Consider the following 22,162-nt stretch of genomic DNA (forward strand, 5'->3'; position numbering starts at 1 on the left):
CCAACAGTTCGAGCAACAGAGACGAACGTGTTGTCATGAGCAAAACTCGCACTTCTCTGGCGTTCTCTCTCGTGTGTGTGTTCTTTTGCTACAGCTGGATTGTTTCATGAATATTTGCACGTCTGGGCACACATCGCAAGTTTAGTCGATCTAGCGAAAAGGCCAGGGCGACAGCTGCCTTTTTGCTATCGCCCCTCGCGGGTGTGTTGGTCTCTGCGATGCCAGTACGCTACCGGCGTCTCCCTCACACTCTGTGAGGGGTGGGGTGGGGAGCTCTGCGCTCGTTATGTGTGTCCTCATGGCAGTGGCGTAACTAAAGGTGTGCACGCGCGTGTGTGTGCGACGCGCGAACAGCTGGTTGCAAATCATGAGTATTTCCTCAATTCTACGCCTCTCATTCTTTCTCTGAGTTAACAGTCCTTTTTCTACTGTCGACAACGTCGTATCGGTGATTCGGCAACCTGTACTGCTACAACATTCGCATGCAGACACCTTCCCCTATCGCCCCATGCCCTCGTTTTCGCACACGCTCGCACCCGCCGTCAAAGGCTCTCCACTCCCATTTTCTACTTGAAAGTTGCCCTTTATCTTTCTCTCTCGCACCACTTAATATGACGGACACCGCTTCCTGCAGCATCGCCGCCCCACGTCGCGCTTCCACACAAGGCGCCTTGCAGCGTTCAGCACGAGCCTGGAAAGGTCTAGCAGTGGTGCACGTGTGGGCTCGGTCAGAAACAGCTCTCCTGTGACCGCTCTCACAGCGTGTACAACAAGGAACATGCTGCGACAACGCTGCCAATGACGTTCACAGCACAGGAGACGGGTACAGCGTAGCGCTGCGGCTGCAAGGTTACCAAGAGCCTGGCGTTCTGCGACGTGTCCCATCAGTCTGTCTGAGCAAGGGAAGCTCTTAGAAGACAGGAGTCAGTGGGCCTACGGCACTGGGGAGTCGAGGGGGCAACTGAGACGCGACCGACGCACATGGACTACTGACGGGCGTAGGGAGCCACGCTGGAAGGCCGTGATGTGTAAAAGGTTTAGTAGCGTGTGCTGTCTTGCATTCTTGTTCCCGTATCTTCTTCCTAATTCTAGGCGGACGGAGAGAGCCGTCACCTCCCCAAGGTCTTTTCTTCCACTTGTTCCACGAGGGCCTCCTCCCGCACATCCCTTCCCTTCGTCTCTTTCCCCCGTCATTGCCCCGACTTCACACTTCCCGGCTCCTCCTCCTTAGACGTTTCTTTTTTTTTTTCTTTTTGTTTGTCTCTCTTGTTTCCCATCACTTTCCTCGTGCTCATGTTACTCCCACTCCTTCCTCTGCTATTCACTACTTTCGCTTTCTCCGTGCCGGCGCTGATCCCTGAAGTCCTGCTTTTGTAGCTTTCCCTTTTTCTTTTCGTATCCAAGGACTGAGGCAAGCATCCACGGATCCAAGAAGGGCTGGAGAGCCGAAACAACAACAAGAACAACAAAAAAGGCAACAACTTATTACCTTAGCCGTCTTGTGATTCTCTCCTCCTTCCTTCCGCTTCATCTCTCTCCCACATCCCTCTCTGTGCATGAGTGTGCATGCGTTTTCGGGAACACAGGCCACTACAGAACGTAACTGTTGCTTGTGCTCCAAGCGTCGTAAGCTGTTTTGCTCACCTGCGCTCTGCTGTGCTGCGCGTAGTGTGTGTGTGTGTGTGTATCTCTTTTCTCGTTTTCCGAGTGCGGTCTCGCGACGACTCGCTGTGTCTTTTTACTGTGGCTCTGTAGTGCGGAATGGATGTCGACCCTGCCGAACCGCAAAAGAACAGCTGTCCCTCTCCCACCACGTTTCAAACGGGCGCCTTTCGGACTTTGGGTGACAGTACCACCTCCGACAAAAGCAATGAGATGCTGCTCTGATGATTCAGCGCGCAGGGGGAGACGAAGCCTGCTGACCTCGGAAGAGCATCCATGGGATGACAAAGGGATGCTGATGGGGTGCTCCTTCTCCCGGCAGCAGTCGCGACTATCTTTCACGGGATGGGATAAAACTGAAAGCGTCCGGTGTTACTCGCCATCACGTCATGGCATGTTTACTTGCTTCTCTTCTTTCTCCCCCCCAGCCCTTCCCTTCTGTGTGCTGCCCCTTCATTGGAGCGTATTTCTTCTCCTCTCACTCCGAGTCGGTACAGTGCATCTGCCGACGGCCGGCACCGGCGTGGGGTCTTCCTTGTCGACGTGGCGCTGTAGCCTCCATAGACGATTTCCACTTGCTCTCCTGCACAGCACACAGGGCCGGCATCAACGCACGTATGCCTTTATATAGATCCTCGAACATACTATTCATTTCCTGATGCACGTAGATGACCTCATCGCATGCGTCTTCTTGTCCTTATCCTGTGAGCTCCCTCCCTTGTACTGATGGCCGCCGCTCTTTCCGCCGACGCGGCGCTAACGTCGACTGAAGCTCCTTCACCAGTCACTGAAACGCATGGGTATCGCTCGCTGCACGGTGACTTCAACTACTACCCCACAAGCACACACAAGCGCCGAGCGCCATGTGAGGCAAGCGGCGGGGCAGCTGCAGGGACAACCAAGCGCGTGGCAGAAGTGGCTCTGTCTCCTTCCACGCATTGTCGGGCCGGAAGAGCAGGCAGCTCCCCGAGCCCTTCCGGTCTGAGCCGTAGCCCGTCGCAAGGGACGCTGGCTATCGGCTCGCTTGCGCGGTGCTCTTCGTCACAGCCGCTGGCATCCACGCTACATGAGGGCAATGCTGCTCTCAAGTCCGCTTCTGTATCGCTGAGCTTCGCAAAGGGCGGGGCGCCGTTGCTTCATCGATACCGCACCTCCCGCGCGGACATTGCACCGCTGGCACTACACCGAAGCGCATCGCTGCCGTTGCAAACCAGTACTTGTAACCCTCTCGCGACGGGCGTGACCACGAAGCAGCTAAACATCCGACGCAGCCTTCTGCACACGCGCTCAGCGGCACCTTCAAGACCTCACCCCGCGCCAGCGGCACCCAAAGATGATGTGGTTGCACGGGAGGCGGTGCTGCATGATTCGCGAGTTACCCCGCCGCGGGCCCAGCAGCTCCCGCCATCTACCTCTAGTCTCTCGCGCAAGAGAGCCGACAACGCCGATGCGGAGGTGCCGGTGGCATCTGTTTGTCTAGCCGGTGCTGTACCTGCGTCATCATGGAGCTCAACGAAAAACGCCGCAGCCCCAGTAGCGCCTTCCGCGGCATCCAGGCCCGCGACAGGCACGCCGGGTGTGAACGGTGTGCCTGTGGAAGGCGAAATCTGTGGGAAAGGAGAAGGCCAAGATGTCGGCACTGTGCCGTTGTCTGAGCAAGCTCATCCCGCCTCGCTGCTGTCGAGGAGGGCGACGACTGCACTTTACTGCCACAGTAAGGACTGCATGCACAGCGAACAATCCATCTGTGAGTTTATCCACATGCAGAGAGAGCTGCGCCGCTGCTACGCCACGATGGAAAACTACGAAGTTGTAATCGCGCAGCTCCGTGATGACTGCGCTTTATCCAGAGCGCAGCTTTGTCGATTTCAGCAGGAGCACGCGCAGCGCGGGAAGGACGTGGAGGCGCAAGTGCGGGCTGAGCTCACGGAGCAGACAAATGCACGACTTTCGGCGCTACGACAGTCGGAGGCGAGTGATGCATTGTGTCTGAAGACTTCGGCGGGGCCAGACCGTAACACAACGGACGCTGCAGAAGAATATCGTAGGGACACGTGTCAGGCTACATTAGATGAGCTGCGTCGCGCGTTGCAGGAGGAGCAGTCGGCTCATGCCGAGTGTCTCGCGCGGCTCACGGAGGCGCTGGCGGCGAAAGCACGATGGAAGTCGCGCGCTGTCGAATTGCTCAAGTGGAGAAAGCAAGTGTGTGGACAAATGTATATGTCTTCGACACCCTCATCTTCCTCGTTTGTAGCAGGCGCAAGGGCCATCGGTACATGTGGGGCGCTGCCAGGCGTATCCACCATCAGTAACTGCGCAAGCGACTCCCAGGCCGAGCCCAATGCAGGGAACTCGGCCTCTGATGTGTCATCGCCGTCCCAACGCCTTTATCGCCCTCCGTCGCCCTACAAGCCACCTCCATGTGTCTCGTCGCCGTCTGAGGCCGGAAAGCTGCGCAGTTCTATGACGTCGGAGGCCAGCGCTGCTTTGCCCGCTTCGCCCTACGAGGGGGGTACCGGCGCTTGCGCGGCGGACAAGGAGAACGAGAAGGACAGCAGCAGTACGCCTGGTGCGGATATAAGCTGTCAAAGCGACTCAACGGCGGTGAGCTTCTTGTCCCCAAGCACCACCCCAGCTGGGCGCGTTGCGCAGGCTCTGGGAAGCGGTGTCGTTGTAGTGTGGCCGCCGCTCGCGGAAAGGCAAGAGATGTCCACTAGGAAATCTGCCGAGTCGTCACGAACGCAGTCATCGACAACAGCCGCTGCTCTGGAATCCGGAAACCCAGCACTCTTGGATGATTCTGGAAAACAGGGGCTGCAGCCTTCGCCCCCAACCAGCTCAGTCTCTCCTGGTGTGCTGCCGAGTAGTGTAGGGCGCTACACCACGAGCGCCGTTGGAAGTCGCACGCAGGCCGGTTGTCGACTACCATTGGTAGGTTGTGAGAAGGCCGTGGTGGCAGCTGAGCCGCTGCGAGTCATGCCGGATCCGTTCGCCTTTCCACGGCCGCCGCCATCTGGTGGTGTGACGTGTACTAATCATAGCCTTTTGTCAACGTCAGATGAGCTGCCCACTTCATGCGACGTTTCAGCCGCCATGGCGTCTAGCGCTGCGGAGAGGCAATGCAACGAACTTCTTCGCGCTTTGCTTGACAAGGAGCAACAGCTGGCGTTGATAGCAGAGGAGCGAACCAAGTACAAACGACTCTACGAAGCAACACAAAGCTGAGACTCCGCACAGAGGACGACCACCGTGCCTGCCGCCGCTGGATGAGTCCGTTGTAATCTTTTCTGCAGCATAAACGACCATCCCGACGACGAGGGACACAGACCTCAATGCATGGTGTCAGGGTCCAGTACACCCACTCTGTCGGGGGGAAGCCGAGCAGCCCCCCCCCTCGCTGTCCTTGCCAGTGCCGAGCCACTGCTGGTGGTGGCAGGGTTGAGCACCTAAGGCATGAGGAGGTCAGAGCAATGTGTCGCTGCTGATTTCGGCGGCCAGGTCCTGGCTGGCGCTGCGTGGGGGGGGGAGGGGGCGACCCGCGACCGTAAATACGCTTGCGCCATCCATATGATAGGCGGAGCGTTAGCGTGGCTTGAACGCATCTCGCCCAGCCCTCAGAATAGACACGTTGAGGTGGCGAATGGCCTACGGGAAGCTGCGAACAAGGGGTGGTGGTGACGCAGCTCATCTCCATCGTCCTGACGGCCTCTTTTTTCCCCAATCAAGTTCCCAGAGGGGCTTTCCTTCTGCTGAAATTACAAGGACGGCGCACGCATAGAGGGAAGAGGTGCACTCCAAGGTGAACGTAAAGAACGCGCCGATTTACGCATGTGTGGAGCACGACTGCATTTGAAACAACAACAACAACAACAAAAAAAAACAAGAACAAAAGAAGACAACCAAAACGGCAACGGAAACGTAAAACCATGTACGCAGCACACAGCGGTGACTTCACGCGCTCTTAGAAGGATGCCGATGTTCAATTTGCTCATTCGTGCTCCTTTCTGCTGTGGTGCTCTTCTCTGTTTGTCTCATCCTTGTCGCCATGTGCCTGTGCGTGCACGCTCGATAGGTGAGACAGGCACCCTTACCTGAAGGCATGTCGGCATCCTTTTTCATTTCTTTTGTTTTCACATGTGAGAGGTGGGGGGGGGTGAGGTGGGTGGGTGGGTGAGTGGGGGGAGGTAAGCTCTGTCCGCTGTACGCCGGCGGTGCCCGGTCTCTCCCGGACAAGGAAGCTGGCAGAAAAAACGAAAAAACACCAACCCACGGAGCACCTGTCACTTCAATGGACGCTTCGCCGTCTCCTCTTCACTGGAACGAACTTCTCCACTTGTTTTTTCACCTCGTATTCCCTTCTGTTACACACGATCTCCCCCTCACCCCATATTTATTCAACTCTGCCTGTACCACTGGCGGCAGTGTAGTTCTCGCTCCACTCTGTGTCATTAAGCTACATTGTCTCACATTCTGCTGTCGCCCTCTTGGTTTAAGCTTCCCTGATTTTCTTTCTCCTTTCCCTTTATTCAGATCGTTGCTCTCACTTCTGGCAGTCATCATGCGCGCCACTCAGCGTCGTGTTTCCCAGGTGGGCCCCCGCCAGCCGGTGAACGACCTAGATCCCACCGGTTTCACCATCCAGCCGATGCAGCTCCTCATTGGTTGCGCCGCCTTTATAGTGACCATCATTCTTCTGCACTTCTTCGTGAAGCTCGCAGGCAAAATGTAAAAGGGCAGGACCGTCTTGGTATGACACAGGTCGTCGAAGATGGTCTTGTCGTTGCTTCCTGCCCATTGTGTGCATGCGCATGTGCATCAGGGATGTGGATGAGCTTCGTTTGTGCAATGATAGGTGCGCATACGGGCACGCTACAGTCTGAGTGCGTATATCTCTGCGGGCCGAAAGGGAGGAGACACACCGCAGCAGGACTGCAGATCTGAAAAGTATGGATGCACGCACCCCGCTTAGGGAGCATTTCAGCGCGCCGTGCTGAGGAGTTGTGTGTGCCGTGAACACTGAAATCGACGTTCGCTGGTGTTTTCATGGCGTGTGTTCCAATTTTCTAAGTCTGTTAGAAAAGAACGACCTGCCTAGGTCAGTCGATCGGTTTGCCAGAGCAAGTGAGTGTGATAGTCCTACATCGATGGGTTTCGGCGTGAAGCTGTGCATGTGTAGATGGCGGACTGTGTAATGTGCACCATGGACTGCGGGCGGCTGGCGGCAGAACCACAAAGAAAAGAAAACCACGCCGCGTCTCTGATTGGGCTCTGTTTTTCATGAGACGTGAGGCGACCGTCAAGCGTCGCCAGTGGCGTGCCTCGCTGACCTCAGTGAAGGGATCACAGTATTTGTGCAGGCTGGCGAGTGGGAGAGGGGTGGGAGGCGTGAGAAGCGTGTTGCGTCGCTGCTACGGTGCAGTGTCGCATCAACCATGAGGCGTGCTTCTCTTTGTTCGTTGCTTCCCCCATCTGCCGTGTGTGACCTGTGCGTTGTGGTTTATCGACAGACCCGCCCCAGCTCCGTGTCTCGGCTGTGAACGCCAAGAAAACCGGAATGTGTTTGCGCGTCTGTGGCGGGTATCGGTTCTTTCTCTTGTTTAAGACGCAAAGGAAGAGGGGGTTCGCTCGCTCTGTGCGTGCGTGCGTGTCTTGCCAGTAAAAGGGCCAACGGCGAAAAAAAAAGGGGGAAACTACTCGCCACGCGCAAGACAGACCCCTCCCCCCTCCCCCAAAAAGAAGAGGTGCACATGATCTTTTTGGACTTTAGGGCGTTCAATCGATGCACTACCACCACGAGGAGGAGAGCCTCTCTCCACCATTTGCGCATGGAGCGGAAGACGACAGCACACCGATCAGAAGTTGTGTGCGTGCGACTGGTGAGCAAGCGCTGGCGCATGGGTGCGGTTTCTCGCGCCTCATATAAGCAGGAGTGCGGGTCTCGCCTCTTTTTCTGTCTCTTTAGTTGCGGACGGCTTCGTGAAATGTGATTCGGGTCTGGATCAAGCTGGGAGGTCGATAGTGCTTCTGCCGCAACCGCACAATGACGCACGCACCAGTCTCACTGGTGTGGTGGTTACATTCCCGCTCACTCTCTCCTACTGCACGCACACGCACACATACACTTCTCTGTCGCCGCACCATGTCTTGGTTCAGCAGCACAAGCGCACCTTCTGCAAGGCGTGCGCGTAGGTTTGGCGCAGGTGCCTACTCATCCACGTAGATACTCCCATATACACAAACGCATACACGCGAGCAACACGCGAAAAGGTACGCTTCTGGCATAGAGCATACGTCTTTCTGCCTTCAGTGTGGGCTTCCTCGCTCCGCTTCGAAAAACCCACACCCAGCCGAGTCTACGAAGGCCACTGTTCGACAGACGTGGTCCCAAGGCCCCCCCCCCCCCTCACTAAAGGTCTCTCTCTCTCTCTCTGTGTGTGTGTGTGTGTGGTATGCTGATACCTTTGCCATCTCGGGGCTCTCTCCCTCTCCTCTTCGTTTCTTTTTTTCCTTTCTTCTCTCTGGACGGCTGCGGGTAGGGGTGCAAATCGATGCCGCCGAAGCGAAAGGAAAGTGCGAATGGCGCCGAGACAGGGCGAAGCGCGGCGACTGTGAAGCGGCGGCGCGAGGGGCAGCGCAGCGAGTTCTCTTCGAGTGCGCTGCATTCGACGTTTGAGGCACACGTCACTGCCGCACAAAACTCGTTCCTGCGAGGTGACTCACAAGCAGCAGAGCACGAGGCGGTGCAAGCGCTCCGCATCCGACCCACCGCGCATCTCTTCGCTCTATTGGCGGTGATTGCGGAGTCGAAAGGAAAGTTTGACCAGGCCAGCGACTTCCGGCTCCTTCAGGCCTTCTTGGCTCGCGACATCGTTCTATGGGAGGAGTTGCTGCACGATTTTATGACACAGCAGCTCTACTACAAATCTGTGGTTTGCCTGCAGCGGATGTCGGCGCTGGAGAAGAACCAGGAGCGGTACCGTGCGCTGCAACTGCAGTTGGCAGATCTATTTATTGGTCTGGGCGAGATTCGAAGAGCGTCGAACGTGCTGGTGCCGTTGTGGAACAGCAGCCGTTGTCGCGACTTTGAGGTGTTCGCCCTCCTCTCGTCTTTGTACTTCCAGCTCGGCAAGTGGGCGTCACTGCAGCGGCTGATCGAGAGCAGCGTCAAGCACGCTTTTCAACTACTGCCAACGGCTGAGGTGACCGGAGCGACAACGACGGCGGGTGAGACGATGGGGCACGGGGCGGAGGCAACTGCTCAAGTGTCGTCTTCCACTCCAGGTACGGAGCAGCAGCTGTCCTCACCCCCGCCGGACTCGTCGATCTCAGAACAACGCGTCTCAAAACGCGTTCGCTTCTTTGGCATGGACGCCGGCGAGGACGGCGCAGCAGCGCCCGTCACAGCGGACCTCACTGCCCCAACGGCGCCGATGTCGTTGTCTCCTGCCGAGGCTTCCTTGGACGAATTCAGGTTTGACGACTTCATCTCACCTGCCTCGCCTCTCTCACATCCACCGTCGTCCCTCCGCCCTGGGGATACAGCTAGCAGCACGGGTGCGCACCGCGGGGGCGTGGTCCATCAACTTTACGGGGAGCGAATAGAGCTGCGCAGCTCGCAGGACCAGAAGAACTTTCTCACGCTTGTCAACGTCCATGCCGAGCTGCTGAACGAGCAGGGCAACTTCTCCGACACAGTACAGCTGCTTCGTATGGCGGCTGGCTGCCTTGATGTCGACCTGATAGAGCTTCCGCCGGACCTCCTCGTGCGGCTTGGCGTGGCCTACGCGTTCCTTGGCGGCGTCTATGAGCAGCCATGCCGCGACGTTTTTCAGCACTTGGTGGCGCACTGCTCGATGGAGGACTATGGTGATGTCTTGCTGGATGCGGCCATGTCGCTGCAGAAGGTGAGCATGCATGCAGAGGCGGCACAGGTGTACGTGACGCTGGCCCGCTACCATCAGTTCGTCTACGACCGTGTTCGCAGGCAGGTGGGTGTGGCGGAGGCGGAGCTGACGTTGATGCAGGACACAGCTCCGTTGGACCAGGTGCAGGCGGCCACAGACGCGTTAAAGGCACTCAAGACGGAGGAGGCAGACCTCAAAACGGTGCTAGCCGCTGCCCTTCAAGGGCAGGCTCAAAGCGCGTACGCGAGGGAGCTGTACGAGGAAGCGAAGGAGTACGCTGAGTGCGTGCTGCAGCTAGAGCCCACGCATCTGCAGGCACGTCTCCTGCTCGGTCGCTACTACTTCTATCAGCGCAAAGACACCGCCGCCGCCGTAGAGGTGTTGACGCCGTCGAAACACGAGCCAGCGCTCCAGCGCATTCAGCTCGGTGTGTTCCTCGTTCACGTGTTTCAGCGTGCAAAGCGCTACGTCGAGGCGATCGCCCTCGGCGTTTCGATTTTCGAGCTGCTGCTGTCCAGCGAGGAGGACGGCGACACCCGATCTGTTGCACCTGGCACGTCGTCGCGTCGCAGTGGGGCTTCTCTTTACCTGCCGACAATGACGCGTGCTAGTTCGGCCATCATACCTGCATCGAGTCTGGCCGGAATGGTGGGCGGCAGTGCCTCGGCTGGCGGCAGCAACGTGGCGGCACGTACCTCCTTTTCGCTAGCCGCGTCTATCAAAGCGTCCACCTCCGTCGCACGGCAGCAGCTGGCTCGCCGTGGTCTGGAGTCACTAACGACAACCGTCTACGGCGCCTCTGCGGCGGCGTCGCTCGCCGCCGGCTGGGATCGACGGGAGGAGGAGGAGCAGCTGAAGGACACCTCGACGATTTTCCGTTTCAACCGTCGGCGCCGCCGCCCTGGAGGCGAGAGGAGGGCTGCAGACGATGCTCTCTCGACCGATGAAAAGCCTGAAGGGCCTGTCGGAGATGCCGGTGAGCGAAGCGGCGATGCTACTGTGCACGGTGAGCCAGGCGCCACTCGGCTCAAGACGGCCGAGGAGCGGCGCGCGGCTATCATTAGCATGGAGCCGGCTGCCTTCTGGCCTGCTGAAGAGGGGGGCGAGGGTGATGGGGCCGAGGAGGACCAGCCGGCGCCGAGCAGGGCCAAGCCAGGGGCAGAAAAGAGCAGTGCGACGCAATCCATCAAGGAGGAGGAGGGCGGCGACGGTGAGAAGGACCGAAGCCGCGCTGACGCTCTTCGCCCCCCAGTAAAGCGCTACCGGGGCGGAGAAAGAGTCACCGACACAGCTGCTGCCGAAGCGGGGGTGGTGAAGACATCATCAGACATGGAGGGCAAGGGCGTGGGGAAGAGGACGAAAAAGGCGAGCGCCGGCGCAGCCGTGGGCCGCTTCAACAACACGATAGTGGGGGAGCGGGACAGGGACCTGGCAGAGTTGGAGGGGTTCCTGATAGAGGCTGAGGCGATTGCGAGCGCGGAAGCGGAGCTGGCCGAGTCGTCTGGAAATGCGAGGGAAGTGGCCGCAGGCCCGATGCGGGATGATGAGCAACACGACGATGACGCGGTGGATGCATTGCCGGAATCCTATGAGCTGCCCTCGCTGGAGGAGGTCAGCAAGCAGTTCCAAGACCCGGCTATGGCGCAACTTTTTCTTGCTGCCTCTAGCTTCACTCCCGGGGGCGGGGTGCGGAGCGGGGAGGGGCAAGACAGCGCCCAGAATCCATGGGCTGACTTGGCGGAGGCGAACCACAACGCCAGTGCCGCTCCCGGGCTTCCGGCTGGCACGGGGCTGGAGGACAAGGTGACGCTCCGTGAGGCTGTGGTTGTACTGGGAAAGGCGGGTTTCATCGCCCTCGCCGTTGCCGTTGTGGAGTGCTACAGTGCGGTGGGCCAGTTCACGGAGGCGCGTGAGTTCGCGTTTGTCGCACTCACTCACTTTGCGCAGAAGCGCCGGCTGCGGCAGATGGGAAGCGGACTCGAGCGGCCGCTGCGGCTGGCGGTACTGCGAGCCGCACTCGCCGCGGGTGAGAGCGAGGATGCCTACCGGGTAGGACTCCGGCTCCTGCAGCAGGACACCGCCGAGGACAAGCGCCATGAGGTGGTGGAGCTGATGCACAGCGTGCTGAACCGCTGCTACGATCGCAGCTCCATCCTGTACCGCGCCGTTGCTGACGGCTACAATGACCCTGCGCTACTTGTGCTGCTGGCCAACCGATATCACCAAACGCGCAGCTACACACGCGTGCTGAATCTGTACCTGATGGCGCTACGGGAGAGGCCGTCAGACATTCTGCTCAACTTCATGGTGGGTCTCTCCTATCTATTCTGCAGTCACCGAAAGCGAACTCGGTCTCGTGAGGCGTGCGTGTCGGCGGCCATCTACTACCTGACTCAATATCAGCAGCTCCGCCTGGCTCTGGAGCCAGCTGTCGGCATCGGGGAGGTACTGTACAACATCGCTCGCACTTTGCAGTTTCTGAAGTTGTACTATTTATGCATCCCTTTGTATGAGCGAGTTGCATACGACTTGTGCCCGCCGGAGGAGTGCACCATCGCTCTACAGCGCGCCGCGCGCGTGAACCTCTACTTTGTATACCGCTGGGCCTCGGGAAATCGAACCCTGGCGCTGACGGCCCTGCAGCCGCGCAGTGTGCCCAATGGCATAGCTGTGGCATCACCACGTCCGCCTAGCCCCTTCCGTCTCAAGACGGACGGCAAAATTCTTAACGTGCCGAGTCAGCGTACACCTTGAGGCCATGAGAAAGTGTGCGTGTGAATGTCGAGCACAACATGGTTTTCAAGTCGTGTTACGGGGATGAGACCGTTACCCTGGTGGTGGTGGTGGTGAGCTGCCTCTCTGCACCTGCGAATACACGACCACGAGAGCGAGAGAGAGGGACACAAAAGGACAAGAGACAAAGCGGTTCAGCGTAGCCCCCCATCTGCGCACGCATTCGTGTACATCTATACGTGACTCGCGTAGGTGGACGCTTTGGCGCCGCAGGAGACGCCTTTCGAGAGTGGCGCAGGTAAAGCCACGGCGGTTCGACACACCAAGCCGGGTACTGCCGACTGGCAAGGGGAGACTCATGCCTTTTGCCTGTTCTATCGACTCGGGCGCATTGCACGCCGCACGCCACACGAAAACGCAGGCAGATGAGTCGCAACACGTTGCCCTCCCCGTCCCGCCGTTTTCCTGCTTCTCCTCCCTTTTCTTCCTTTCCTGTCGCTGGCTTCTTTGCCCCCTTTTCTAGGTTTTGCACGATGCCCCAGATGACAGAGGGAGGGAGGAGGGGGGGGGGTTGCACACCTCCGTTCGTGATATCTCAGGGTCCATCGGCCCCTCCCTTCTCCCTGTGGGGAAGCCAAGCAGCCTGCAGCCTGCCCTCCGGGTATTGGCTGCGGTCCCTTGATGTCGGCGGGGGCATCAGGGCTGGTGCAATGCCACAGATACTTGCTGCCATGATGACGCTTCTACCAGCTCACGTCGAATTGTGTCGATGATACAACAAGCACAGGCGTCGACCCACTGTTTTCCCGCTTTAGCTGCGCTGCGGTGCTATCGAGCGTAATCCTGGACCTGGCCTGCGCTGCATGCAGTGGAATGGCAATGGGCTGAACGACGCCACACGGCGTTGGCTCGCCTAGTTTCTGGACATGGCCATGGCGCGACAGAGTTCGGTGAGCGGTGGTTGCACGGGCCTATTTGTTGACATGTTCGTGGTTGGATGGCCACAGTGAGAAAAAAAACAAGAAGACTCGTGCGCACTGAGACACGAGTGCTGCTCCGCTGCGACTCTTTTCGTTTCTCTGGCTTTTCCACCTTTTCCTCTTATTCTGTTCTGCTGATTCGTTTTCTTTGGTGCTGCCCTGTTGTGCTGCACGCGGCACACACACACACACACACACATAGAGAGAGAGAGAGAGAGACGGACACGGACACGGACACGGACACACGGCATACACGAAAGAGCGTCACCCCTCCTTGCTTTGCAGTGCTTCTTTTCGTTTTTGTTTTGGTTTTCGCCACCATTCCCTCCCCGCTTTTCTGTGCGGAGGGCGATGGACTCTCATGCTCAAAGTCCCGCCAGGGCCTCGAAGCTGAGCAGTCCCGCCACCGATAGAGGCCATGAATTGGTGTCTGCGTCACACCAGCAACGGGACACGGGCAGCTCTAGCGGTGCCCCGAATGACTGCCTGCGCACTGACAAGAGCCCCTGTCGCGTGCAGCCGACTGGGGGCGTACAGATGAGCGTGACGAACGACTCCTTTGGGTGTCCGCTAGGCAACAACGTCGTCTTTGGCTCCACCCGGCCCTTCGATAGCGGACAGAGTTCCTCGAACGTGGAGCGTTTTCTTTCTACGGTGCCCGCTGTCAACTCCACTTTCACTCCCAGCTGCTTTCAACACGACAGCGGTGCCGTCGCCGAGCCAATGCACGCGCGCGAGAGGCCCAACTTTGTGTCTATTTCCAAGGAGGTCGCCTTGCCTGCAGACCCACCGCTGGACGCGTCGCCACGGCCTACAAGTGCCGTCCAGCCCATTGTCGTGCCAGCCCCGCATCAGGCTGCCTTTTCTTCGACGAGCACCTCATCCCGCAAGATGGTGGTGCCGTCGCCGGTGGTATCGACAGTGCACCACGATCCACAACCGGTATTTGCAGCAACCGTGTCCTCACTGACAAGCTCGGTGCCCGTTGCTGCTTCGTTCACGTCGTCTGCGGCGTTGCCACTGCAGCGGTCGCCGTCTCGTCGCATCTCGACAAAATCGTCTGCATTGACGTCCTCAGGCGTGGGGTCTGCTGCCGGCTCGCCGACACAGCCGGAGAGCTTCGCCCGGCCCACCTTGCCGCCTCTTAGCAGCGTGGGCCACCATGCCTCTACCAACTCCAGCTACAGGCACACGAACGAGTTGTCGGTCGGAGGTGCTGGCGCAGATGCGGGCGCGATTTACACCCCCGCCCCGCTGCAACGCAGTCCCGCGTCCCCTGGGCTTTCCCCTACGTCGCGCCGCTCAAACAACTGTGGCAGCGGGATGCAGTTTTCCTCGACCCTCGCACAGTTTCCCGGAGGCGTTGGTGGCGGCCTCCCTCGCAGTCGCTCTGACACGGATCTCCGCCGCGCCTTGAAAGAGCGTGAAGACGCAATCCTCAGCCCAACTAACGCGACCGCCGGGGGCCGAGTGCTCAGCGGAGGATCACCGGGAAACGTCGATCGCCCCCTCTCCTACAACTTTCCGTCGCTTGGCGTTGGCTCGCGCCAGCGCCGCGTGATCCGGGACATGGAGTCGTCCTTCAACCCCGGTGGACTGCACAGCTCCAGCCGTTACGCGGCCTCCGGCGGCAGCGGTGGCGCCAGCTCTAGCGGAACCGTTCCCGCGCAGCCGCGCTGGGTGAACGCGGCAGAGCGGATGAAGGAGTCGCGCGGTTTCGAGGACCTGTCGATGCACGACCCAGTGCTCCCATACGACCAGAGCAAGCTTGGGATTCAGTCGCGCCGCCTCGCCGCGCAGGGCGTGCTGACGGCTGGCAAACTGCGCGCTCTGGAGGCGCAACAGGCTGAGTGTGGCGGTGGCAGCACGGACTACAGAAATCCACATCAGCTGGTAGCATACAGTGTCGCTGGTGGCAGTGTACGGCCCGGCGCCTACCTGGCACGATGCCAAGCCGCTCAGGGCGGGGTGCCCGTATTTGTGGCACAGGAGGAGGCACTTATTGCGTCAACGCGGCACCACGGCCGCACCCTTTCAGAGCAGTCGGGATGGCGTCGCGGCGGCAACGTGCGGTCTGTTGCCGGTGGCGGTCAAAGCATGGTTGGTGGGCGCCACGCCGTGACTGCCTTGCCGAGCTCGCGCGCCGTTACAACTTTGGAGGCGGTGACAGGGGGCGGCGTTGGCAAAACTATCCCCAGCAGCACCACATGCAGTGCGTCCTTCCGCACCCACGCTGCGAATGGTGGCATCTTGAGCTCGCTTGGCAGTGGAGACTCGAAGCCTGGTATTGAAGAGTACAAGCTAACCAATATCTTCCAGCGCAAGTTGCAGCACACCAACAATATCCTTTATGCGATGGAGTCGTCATGTGGTGGGGTGGCTGAGTCTTCCGCCTCGAACGGTGGCGCGGCGGGAGCGCCACGCGGCACAGGCGAGGAGAAGGGTGCAGCAGCGGGAGGAGGGGGCGGTGGGGGTAGCGGTGGGGGTGGCGGTGGCGGTGGGGGTGGGGGTGGGGGTCGCTCTTCGAGCAATTCTCGAAGCGGCAAAGGGGAGCCTGGCAAGGTGGCGAAGAACTCCCGCAGCGATACCGAGAGGGTTGGGAAGTACAAGTGGGCGGATGTGAAGAAGATGGACACAGAGGGCGATGAGGACGAGCGAGACGAGCGCAACTTCCGGACTCGCAACATCGATGCCCTGCACGCCATCCCGTGGGATCAGCGACAGCAGCTACCCATGAGCGGCTTCGGCACGCGCTTCTTCGCCTTGCTGAGCACGCCGCGTTTTTGGGAGAAGCTGGACTGGACAGTGCGTGCTTCCCTTCTGACCGTGCTACCCACCATGGTGCTGTCACTCGAGCCCTCGACGTCGCACATGTTCCCGTTGCCGTCCTCGTTGGCCTTCAACGCCTTTTGGATCACGATGCCGACCTTTGGCAGTGGCCTGCGCGAACTGATCATTGCCTTGAAGGGCTTCTCTGTCGGGCTGCTGTTTGTGTGCATTGTCGTAGGCACGCATGCCGGCCCTGCGTGGTTGAGTCTTCTTATGCTCTTTTTCTTCACCTTCATCTCCTCCTTTGTGGCGGAGGAGACGAAGAAGACGGCCGCCTACGTGCTGGCGTCGATGATCATGAAGTACATTGTGGACCCTGTCGAGACGGACTTCCGCTACATTGGCAAGTACTACATAGGTCTGCTCATTGGCCTGGCCTTCGGTACGGCTGGCTTTCTAGTGCCATTTATCCGCTGGTCGAGCGACATTGCTCGGCACTACATCAAGGCCATGGGCAACTCACTCAGCATTGATCTGCAGGGAACACTGTCGAGCTTCTGGGTGCGCACCCCGCTGGAGCGCGAGCTCAACGTTGTGCGTCTGCGCCAACTGAGGGCCACTGCGGAGAAGTGCCTCAGCAAGATTGAGACGGCGCTGGACGAGTCTGAGTACGAGCCGCACACCGGGGCGTACATGATGTGCATGGTGAACCGCTTCAACTTCTGCAAGTCCATTCACAACATCCTCGGCTCTTTGAGCCACGTCATCGAGCTCATCGCTGACAATCCGAGCCTGATCGACACGCCGATGTGCACGGCCTTTGGAGAGCAGATTGGCGACCACCTCGCTGTTATCTCGTCCGCGATGGACAGCATGGTGCTGAAGATTGTCGACTTCCAGCGCATTGTGACGCCGCAGGAGATCCAGTTTTTCCGGGAAGCGCGCGAGCGCTTCCAGGATGCGTTGTCGCGTGTCCGAGAGGATGTCATCTTGACGAATGAGAACTACCAGACGGAGGAGTCCGACGTCCTCCTTGGCTTCTTCATGTTCAGCGTGGACGAGATGTGCGAGGTAATTAGCCAGTTCGACGAGACCGCGCACCCGCCCAGCAGGCTCTTGAATGCGATGCTGTTCCCGGTGCGAGACGTGAAGAGCGTCATTGCTGCCTTTCGGAATTTGGCTCTCACAATTGTGCGGCGCCGTACGATTCCGCGTCGCATGAAGGAGGCAATCAAACTCTCCTTGTGCATGGTGGTGCCCAGCATCTTTCAGGTGTACGCGTTGGACAACAGCTCGGTGAGCCCAGCGGCCGGTGCCGCGGTGATTGCGCTCATCTACAACCCGACCGGCTCCGAAAGCTTCCACTACGCCTCTGGGCGTCTGCTGGGCACGGTACTCGGCTCCATTGGCGCGCTGCTCTCTGTGCAAGTTGCGCATGGTCACTTGTGGGTGCTGTACATCTTCATCATTATCCTGTCCTTCATTGGCGCGTACGTACAGGCGGCCCCGGGCTTCTACGCACTTGGCAACGCGATCGTCAGCAGCACGATTTCCGTCTGCACCCAGTACCAGGACGAGAATGCTGCAATGGTGCGTATTCAGCAGAACTGCTTCGCCATTTTGATGTACTTCGTGATTGCGTGCATTCTGTGGCCGATGCACGCGCGTACGAAGGTGAAGATGAGTCTGAACGTCACGCTGCGGTGCACGAGAGAGGCCGTCACGCGCATGCTGCGCAATCTCGACATGCCGTACGACGCAAACGAAGTCACCGCCGACGTCTCGGCGCTGCTCATCGAGATGAACAAGAAGGTTCGGACGCAGTCGCGCTTCATCCCTGGAGCGGTGGAGGAGCCGACAATGGGCTCCGTCGAGTACCCGGAGGACTCGTGGAAGCGCATCGTGGAGGCGGAGAAGAAGCTGTGCCTGGCGCTGTCGATGATGTGCTTCGCCTACAACACCTTCATGTCCAGCCGAGCGGACCCAACCACCGAGTTGTCGGTACACTGGGTGGTGCTGCACCGCATCGCCCCGCACGCGCAGGACCTGTCGGACCTCATCTATGCCTCCATCGACCTCTATCTTCTCTCGCTCTCCAAGATGACAATCGTGCCAACGGCGCACCTGACACGGCTTCGGGTAGGCATGGTAGACGCCAATCAGGCCATCCTCGACACCTACATGTCTACCATCTTCCGCAAGGTGGCTGGCGAGCAGGACACGGACGAGGGCGACATGTACTCCAGCAGCTCCTACATGGACGACGATGAGTACGACAACGACAACAATGCCGGGTACAGAGGCGGAGAGCACGGCAGCAGTGGCGGGCCGCACCTCCCGCCGAGTAGAGGAGGGCGCTCTTACACAGCCAAAGCCGATGGCGGCGTTGACTCAACTGCGAGCGTCGACGGCAAGGCGGCTGCGGCGCATGCCGCCAACAGGCCGAGTGAGAGGGAGGGTGATGAGGCCAAGGTCGGTAACAATGACGATCCCTCCGCATCCCCGAAACCACGGCAGCAGCGACGGCGAGTCGACTGTGACCACGGGCACTGCCGTGGGAACCACAGCTCTGAGGACTCTTCGGACTTGTCTTCCTCCGAGAATGGCGAACACGACGACAACGCCAATGCGCACCCACACAAGAAGGCGGGGGGAAAGGGTGGCGACGGCAAAAAGAAGATGGGGTACCTTGGCTACGAGTTGACGGCGGAGGAGGCTGCGGCGCTGCGCGCCTTTGTAGCGAACCGCGTGAGCAACGCAACCTTTAGCACCAGGAAGTCCACGGTGGTCAACAACTCGACCTTCGGTGGCCGGGCCGCAGGCGGGGTTCCTGCCGCTGCCGCTGCTGCTGCTGCGTTCGCCGCGAGGGCCTCGATGGCGATTTCGGGGTCTCCTCCGCAGGGCAACAACGACGCCCGCCTTATGGCTGTCACAGGTGGCGACGACGGGCTGGCGGCGGCGCTGCGCAAGAAGCACAAGGTGGTGGTGAGGCGCGGGAGGGACGAGGAGAACGACGGTGACGCGGAGGAGGTGGGGGCAGAGGAGCAGCACAATGAGGGCAGGGCTAAAAGCGGCCGCAACGACGTCGACAACGCTCCCGGCATCTTCAATACATCCTTCTTGAACAACTCCTTCATGAACAACTCCTTGCTGGGCAGCCTGTTTGCGAAGCGGACGAAGGAGCCGCGGGACCTTGACGCGGCGGAGATGCCGCAGCTCCGTACAGGGCGGTCGCGCGCGTCGAGCGAGTCGAGCACCACCTCGGCTCGCTCGCAACGAGACGGTAAGAAAAAGAAGCAGCAGCGGCGTCACCCCGGCAAACGGCGCGACGCGCAAGACAGCGACAGTGGCGATGAGGGCGTCAGACAGCACAGCACCCCGCTCACCTCACCGGCTCCCCACCCTCGCGCCAGTAGCGTGGGGAGCGAGTTCAGCGACATCGAAGAAAATCCGAGGCCGCGTAATCAGAGGCGCTCCTCCGGAAAGGTACTTCGCTCGAGCGGGACCGTAGCGGGGGCCGAAAAAGCCAAGGCGGATGAGCGCCCACCGATGGCGCACTCGACGCCAGAGGTGCTGCCTGGCGCCGACAACTTAGCAACGAACCCACTAGGCGAAGCTGGTGCCGGGGGTGAGGGTGCCGCCGGTGGACAGCGCCATCTGCCGCCCATGTCCCAGTCGGCGCCGATGACCTCCGGACGCGGGTCTGCTGCGGAGACCGTTGCAGTGCTGAGGAAGGAGGGCAGCATCGAGGCAAGCCAGCAGCAAGCGAGCACCTTGACAGCTGGACAGCTTTGCGGTGTTGCGGCGAACAGCACGGTTAGCTTCAGTGGCGACGATGCGGCTGTGCTCGGGGCATCACTCAACAACACCTGCAGCGCCGCCACCACTATATCTCACCACCCCACGCAGCCTCTTGCTCCGGCACCGGGCAGCAGCAGCGGGAGCCCGGAGGATCACAAGGGCTCGCCGCCGCGCGCGTGCAGCAGCGCCGAGGAGGGAAAGAAGTGCGACAACCGCGACAGCAATACGCGGAGGGCTGTGTCTGGCAAGGACGGCGAGGAGATGACGCACGTCGACACCGAGAAGCAGCAGCCGCACGACAGGAGCGGCGACACCCCGGACAGGGATGTAGGAGCTTCAGGCAAGGCATGGGAGGGTCAGAGAGACGCAACTAGTGCTGTGGAGAAGGACACGCATCCGCTTCTCGACACCGCCTCTCTTCGTCACACCCTTGACTCTTTCGGCAGCCGCCCCTCGAGCAAGCTGCGGCGCCGTTCTCTCGGCATTGGAGGAAGCAGTAAGTGCGTGCCAGCGATGCTTGACAGGAGCCGCGATGGCGACGGCACCAGCATGACCCCGTCGGACGGTGACGAGATCTTAAAGGGCCTTTCCTTCTTTAACGCCGCCAGTGGCGAGTTTGTGCTCACCAATCACGACATCCACTCCCTCGAGGCCTTCCTGTTTGGTACACGCGCCCTCGTCGTACACATCAACGATCTGCAAAAGGCGCTGCTAGAAATGCAGCACGCCACGGATCTGGCAAGGCTTCTGTAATGCGGCTCGGCAGCTGCTGTCGCCGGCGAGAGCGCGCCCCCATCGAAGGGCGACAGTATTCGTGCCGCCTTTCCTGCTCATTCTTGCTCTCTCTCTCTCTCTCACACACACACGCACACACGCACACAACTTTGCCAATGCGATCGTGGAGGAGGGGGAGGGGAGGGACTACGTAGCCAAAGCAAACGACGACAGCAAAGTGTCGGAACGATACTTCGTCCCTTTTCTTTTGTTCGTTGTTTTTATATTATTGGTGAAGTGCCCGTGTGTGCATATGTGCTTACTCAGCATGTACGCATTGGGCGCACTGCCACCTCTCTGCTTGTACTTCCTTCATCGTTTCGTTTTTTTTTTCGTTTTCGTTGTGACTTGCCCATCTCTTTTCGATGTATATATATATATGTGTGTGTGTGTGTGCGTGTGTGCTTCTGTTAGCATGCATTTGATGTTCTTGCTTCCTTGCGTGTTTTATGCAGCCTGTTCTATCATCCTTGTATAAAGCAGTGACGCTCATGTGCGAGCTTGGTCCGTCTTTTTATTGCTTTCTTAGTGTATCACCCCTCTTCTCCCTCCCTGTATTTTCCTCATGTGCGGGTGGATCGCATACACACACACACATAAATGTATGGGTCAGCGTTGTGTGAGAGTTCGAGAAACACATATGCAGAGATCATGGAGAGAAAGCCGAGGTAGGCGGTGCAAGTAAGGAGTTAGGGCGAAAGACGAGCCGCTTCCATTGGGGATTTTTATTCGTGGCTCCTTGCTGACAACGTATGCCTCACATTTTTTTCTCTTTGCCTCTGTGAGTAATTTGGTATGTGCTGCGGTCCCTCTCGGCCTCATGTGCTTGTCGGTGACCACGGGCGACTCCTCCCTTTCCACTCACATACACACACGCGCGTTTTGCCGATCCATTTATAAGAGAGCTGCAGTGGCGGCGGTCAGAGGAGGCGGGGCAGCTGAAGAAGTCACGTGACGCAACAGCAAAGCATAGAAGCACAGGAGTCAGTGCTATCGGCACGGTAGAGTCAGCACGGTCACCGAGGGAAGGGGGCCTTGCAGCATCGCGAACACCCACCACAAACATGCAGGCAGTGTGCTTCGTTATGTGAATGGTGCAGCCGCGTGTGTGTGTGTGTGTGTGTGTGTGTATGCACTTGGTTCCTCTCCCTCAGCGCCGATAGCCGCGGTGAGACCGACATGCGCTGTATGTCTTCCGCTTCTTCTTTCACCGCTGTTGGATTTGCACACGGCGCAAAACACTCGTCGATGCTTCACTTCTCCATCGCCTCCCCCATCCCCACCTCCTCTTTCTTCGGCTCTTTGTATACCACGCGCGTGTGGAATACGCCACCTTTCCCATTCGATCGATAGTGATGACTTTAGAGTGCAAGTGCAGGAGCATTAACGCAAGCAACAACAAGGAGAGGTACGCGAAACACATGCACACCTACGTGCGTGCGGGGTGTTTGTGTGTGTGTGGGCGTGTGCGCACATTGGATTCGGCCCCTATTCGGAATGCTAGGAAAGTAGAAGAAGGCCGCGTCGAACCTTTGGAAC

The 22,162-nt window shown here is 59.2% G+C and overlaps 3 protein-coding genes across 3 annotated transcripts; all 3 read left to right on the plus strand.

The window, feature by feature from the left end:
* Positions 1-3,387: 3,387 nt before the first annotated feature.
* Positions 3,388-4,887, plus strand: LMJF_12_0550 (hypothetical protein; the record flags this gene model as incomplete). The annotated part of the gene is made up of 1 exon (XM_001681609.1): positions 3,388-4,887. One exon carries the CDS (start codon positions 3,388-3,390, stop codon positions 4,885-4,887), a length of 1,500 nt encoding a protein of 499 aa, XP_001681661.1.
* A 3,323-nt stretch (positions 4,888-8,210) lies between these two features.
* LMJF_12_0560 (conserved hypothetical protein) lies at positions 8,211-12,320 on the plus strand (the record flags this gene model as incomplete). Its single annotated transcript, XM_001681610.1, has 1 exon — positions 8,211-12,320. One exon carries the CDS (start codon positions 8,211-8,213, stop codon positions 12,318-12,320), a length of 4,110 nt encoding a protein of 1,369 aa, XP_001681662.1.
* Positions 12,321-14,977: 2,657 nt separating this feature from the next.
* LMJF_12_0570 (conserved hypothetical protein) lies at positions 14,978-20,602 on the plus strand (the record flags this gene model as incomplete). The annotated part of the gene is made up of 1 exon (XM_001681611.1): positions 14,978-20,602. The coding sequence occupies one exon, from the start codon at positions 14,978-14,980 to the stop codon at positions 20,600-20,602; it is 5,625 nt and encodes a 1,874-aa protein (XP_001681663.1).
* Positions 20,603-22,162: the final 1,560 nt, after the last annotated feature.

This window comes from Leishmania major, chromosome 12, assembly GCF_000002725.2.
Source record: "Leishmania major strain Friedlin complete genome, chromosome 12".
Lineage (NCBI taxonomy): Eukaryota > Euglenozoa > Kinetoplastea > Trypanosomatida > Trypanosomatidae > Leishmania > Leishmania major.